We start from the raw sequence: 4,879 nt of genomic DNA, 5'->3' as shown, positions 1-4,879 counted from the left end.
TTGGATAGTTGGATAAATTTATGTAAAGCTTTATAGGTTTATTAATATACACATAAGTCATTTTGTCAAGATCCTGGATCAACAAAATATATTTCTTAATATGAAAGCTAAAGTGGTTTGTTAAATACAAGCCAGAGGGTATCCTTCAGATCACAAAACAGTGTAAAGCACATTTGTTTTTTCAAATGACAACTGAATCGTGAAAGATAAACACACTTTTTTTTAAGACTTTTATTTCTGGTGGAACATTTGCTGATCAGCTGATCTTTTCATGAGTCAGAGCAGTCCTGACCGAACTTGAGATGCTTAAAATCCTCCAGTCTTTTCAGAGTGACTTCATAGATGATGTCTGAAACAGACACACAAGATGAACATCTTTAAAACGCATTTTGCTCAGTGACGCTCTTGCTACTCTTCCAGGACTTGTGCAATGTTTAGTAACTACCAGTAGATGGCACCAGATGAAAGCGTTATAACTTTATGCAAGCTTTTAAATATTTTGGTGGCACATAGATGGGACTAGTAAAATTATTTCCATTTGTACGCTGTTCAAGTAACTGTGGCTGCATTTCTTTGCAAAAGTATTCGTAATCCCCTGAACGCTAGAGCAGGGCAAGCTACTTGATTTTAAAATAAAATAAAATAAAATAAAAACATAAGAACACATGGAAGTTTTCAAATCTTGCCCAAGATGTTCCTGAAAAGCTCTGAAGACTTCATCACAATACATGACAACGGATGCTAAATAATAGAGTGGACTGAACATTTCAAAGTGTAAATAATTTGCCATGCTTCTTTTTAAGAATAACCCATATGAAGCAACTGATGAAGCTGTGATAAATTAAAAGGTTGAAAACAACAAAAAGAATCGGAGTATCTTACTGTCCAGCACTTCTCTTGCTGTATATCTCTTGTCTAATTGTTTGTTGACCTCAGCAATGAGCCATGGGAGGAAATTCACTGAAATATCTGCAAAAAGAACACCAGAAATATATATATGTATTAAAAAAAAAAAAAAAAAAAAACAGGCAATGGGAAAGCCTCCACACAGGCACTCAGAGTAGAGCACCAACGCCCTCTTGTGGTAGAACAATGAAAGCTGAAGAGGCTCACCTTTCTCCACAGGGTCATAGAAGTAGCCGTGCCTTCTGAGAGAGGAGAAGACTGCAGGGAGGAGTCCAGCCAAGTACTGCTGGCTGAACACCCGGGCGGCGATCTTCTCTGCAGTTTCCTGCTCCTTCTTTAGCACTTCCTTCTGCTGGGCAACTCTGCGCTCCTGGAATCAAAAGGAAAATGTGTTTTTTATATATATATATATATATATATATATATATATATATATATATATATATATATATATATATATATATATATATATATATATATATATATATATATATATATTTCTTCTAGGTATGATAGTACCAATTCAGGCAAAAAAATACACACACACATGTATGTATAAAAGAGATTTCTAAGAAAAGCGTCAATCAGATTAGATTTGATGAGTGTCCTTGACAACAGCAAGCCCATCAAACCAAAACCACAGCTCACACCATAAAACATAAACATAGCTCTTATGAAATTACAGCTAGTGCTTGCATAAGAAGTACAAACTATTGCCCATGCTACTTTAAGAGAATAAATACAGCATTAAATGAAGATAAGAGTGTTGAATGCTTAATAATCGTAGTTGCTTGTCCTCGTACTTTCTCCTCTCGGTAGCGTCTCTCCTGCTCCTCCAGACGCTGCACCTCTGCCAGCTCGTTGTTTCGGAGCTCTTGGAAGACCCTCTGCTGGGCCCGCAGGCAGGCCAGCTCCTCCTCCTCCATCACTTCCAGCAGGGACTGTTCAATCGTCTTTCCAACCAGAACCTCCAACACAGGCTGCACCTCCAGGTCAAAGTCAAACAGCTGCAGAGGATACATATATCTATATGATGCATAGTTTGCTTCACCCTGTAGTCACTGTCTGTCTCTCAATATGTAGACGTTATCTTTAGTGGATTTCTGCTTAAAATACTCACATCCCCCTCCTCTATCTGCGTTTCAACATCTACCCCGGATTTGGCAGGAACAAAGAGCGGCGTTGATGGTTTATCCAGGAACTCATCGGTCTGACAATCAATCTCACTAACTTGAATGATATTGCTCAGCTCCTCGAGGAAAGAGTCTGGAAATAACAGAGACGGTAGTTTGTTTGCAGGTTTCAATTGCACATGGGAAAACAATTTTAGACAAAGTGTTTCACCTGTTTGTACAACAACATGTTGTCTGCCCTGTATAGCTTCAGGAGTCTTGGTTTTTAACTGTTCTTTGGACTGTTTTCGAGCAATAGCTCTCCTTCTGTACGCCTGCTGTCTTTGCTGCATACCAGGGTCTGAATTATTATTCTGTTGAAATTGGGGGATACAAGACCACACAAAATTCAAGACTACTTTATTTATCCCAAAAGGAGATTAAGTTAAAAATAATAATAATAATAACAAAAATGTAGAAAAAGAGGATAACACAGATGTTTCATCCATACTTTTGAAGTGACCTGCTGGTCGTGGAGATTTCCTCTGACGACACGACGATCATACATAATGTTTCCATACTGCAGCTGGTTCCTATTTTGGCGACAAAAGAGGTGCAATAAAATCTTCAGCGGTTATCATCCTGGTCGTTCAGAGAGAAAAACTGATCCCTGTAATGGTTATATTTAAATACAGAAGGAGCGCTTGGAATGCTTATTCAGACATCTTGTTCGTTGACTGTGAAAAATATTACCAAAGTGCAGTGAATACCAATTTCATGTTTTTCGTACCTTTGCTCTTTGGAGAATTTAGATGTTGTTTTTCTTTGGTGAGTTCACAAAAGCTGAGATTTTTTTTTTTTAAGTCACACCCAGGTGTGATTAAGATCTGACCTATATAATCAAGAAGTTTCATTAAACAGGGGGCCCTGAATATTACTCTCTAGCATAAAACCCAGACAAAGAATGTCTGGTCATCAGTTTACCTGGCTTACGTAGCAGGAGTATGATTTAAAGTACACAGCAAGTCTACTTTTGAATAGCTCGCAAAACAAAAGAAAGGCTTTAAATTAAAGCATTTTCATTTAGAAATGGGAATTTCATTATCAGACCGTGAAATTACAGTTAAAATATGCAGGTTAAAGAGGTAATCTCCTATTTAAATGTCAAGTAATTAAAAAGAAAAAATAAACCCAAATTTGACTGATACTTGTACTGACTTGTCTGACAACTGTAAAATCAGTGGGTTTCATACGTTTTAGTTGTTGTCCTACAGTGAAAGTGAAGGACTTTTTTACTTAAAAATCCTTTACTTAAAACATAAAAACATTAAACAATGGCAGACATAGACAATAACTTGATAACATAAATAGACTTAACTTTATTTTTCTTAATCTATTTTGACTCATCTTTAAATTACAGACACATGCATGCAGCAGTCAGATTTTTTTTTTTTTTTTTTTTTTAATGTATTTTAAATCCTAAAAATAATTTCAAGACCCTGTATTTTATACTATAGCCCACAGTGAGGACCCGCCCCCACGCTTGGGAACCACTATGCAAAATTACACCGCTAATCTGGACCTGTAAGCTCTTACAACTACAATGCAATAACAGTAACAAACAAACTTGCAGCTTTATCATTTTAGCTAAACAGTTTAAAAAGAAACGTACGGGTCGGGCAGATCTCTGTATCTGCGGATCTCCACAGGTTTGGGGTGACTTGAGTAGGTGAACATCCCGTTTGGTTCTCTGGGGCAGTAAAGATGGAAAGCAATGGATCGGAAACCGCTCCAAACTTTATTTACCGAGATTCGGTTCAAATTGGCGCTGACACTTGGTGAGTAAAGTCGTCTGTTTGGAAGCTAACAAGTGCGCAACGGTTGTAGCAACCGTATCCAGGAAGAAAACAAAGCGGACGTTACGTCACTTCCATTCAAGACCAACATTTTTACGTGTTGACTCTAATTATAACGCTTAACTGGCCCACCCTATTTTTATTTTTTTTTTTTTTAGCGTACCTTTTTGCTGATAACTAGGAACACTATTTATGTGCAGATGAAGTTAATTTAATTGCCTCATGTTTTAAAAATGCCCAACTAAAAATGAAACATCAAACTTTTAAGGAAGTAATAGTTTTCAAATGACAGAAATAGGATTGGAAAATAAAATAGATCTTTTCAGCTTGTACCCAATTATCAAAAGTTCAGAAAAGACAAATCTGGTAGAGCGTCCACAGAAAAAGTATAAGTAAAAGAATCGTGCCTAATATAAAACACAGAAACAAATTATTTCTTAACACTTACGGCTGGCCGTGTTGTCATACGTGTTAACATAAACATGTTAATTTGATGCAAAGTCAAATTAACATGTTTCTTTGCGTTACATTTTTCTTTCTATCATCAGTACTTGGAATTTCATAGCAGGTTATATTGCTATTTGCAGACTATTTTTGCCTTGTTGCAAACAATAAATGATCTCAACTTCTTGTGGTTCAGGTCAACACCCAGAAGTCCCTGACACTCATTTGCTTGTTTTTTAAGAATTTCAGAAAACTGTAAAACAGCTGAAACACTGGGTGCCTTTAAACCTCAACTTAAAACCCACCTGTTTAGAGTTGCTTTTAAAGCATCTTGAAATGCCTTCAATTTCTTTTAAATGACGTTTTAACTAAAACTCTGAGGTGTGATAATCCTTGTCAAATGGCGTTTTGACTAAAAATCTTTAAATTCCATCCTGTCAGGCGACGGGGCCTGGATGATACCCGTGTTAAACGGTCGGCGGAGTCCGGCGACGACAGGCGCTTAAATTCCGTAATAAAAATATGTTTTTATCTTTTTTTTTGTTTGTTTTTAATGTTTTT

At 36.7% G+C, this 4,879-nt stretch overlaps 1 protein-coding gene across 1 annotated transcript; it reads right to left on the bottom strand.

Moving 5' to 3' along the window:
• On the bottom strand, positions 1–4,305 carry rsph3 (radial spoke head 3). The gene is made up of 8 exons (XM_014998998.2): positions 3,691–4,305; positions 2,530–2,611; positions 2,251–2,392; positions 2,027–2,172; positions 1,710–1,913; positions 1,114–1,276; positions 883–969; positions 1–349 (listed from the first exon to the last, which is right to left on the bottom strand). The coding sequence occupies exons 1-8, from the start codon at positions 3,753–3,755 to the stop codon at positions 270–272; spliced, it is 969 nt and encodes a 322-aa protein (XP_014854484.1). The 5' UTR covers positions 3,756–4,305; the 3' UTR covers positions 1–269.
• Between the last annotated feature and the right edge of the window lie 574 nt (positions 4,306–4,879).

Source organism: Poecilia mexicana, unplaced genomic scaffold (assembly GCF_051168715.1).
Source record: "Poecilia mexicana isolate PSO_F unplaced genomic scaffold, ASM5116871v1 scaffold_21, whole genome shotgun sequence".
Classification (NCBI taxonomy): Eukaryota; Metazoa; Chordata; class Actinopteri; order Cyprinodontiformes; family Poeciliidae; genus Poecilia; species Poecilia mexicana.
This window is presented reverse-complemented; position numbering and strand designations above follow the sequence as displayed.

Coding starts and splice junctions, on each gene's coding strand:
- rsph3 (XM_014998998.2), bottom strand. CDS start 3,755: ATGTTCACCTACTCAAGTCACCCCAAACCTGTGGAGATCCGCAGATAC. Junction 2,173..2,250: donor ACATGTTGTTGTACAAACAG/GTGAAACACTTT, acceptor TGTTATTTCCAG/ACTCTTTCCTCGAGGAGCTG. Junction 970..1,113: donor CTATGACCCTGTGGAGAAAG/GTGAGCCTCTTC, acceptor TTCTTTTTGCAG/ATATTTCAGTGAATTTCCTC.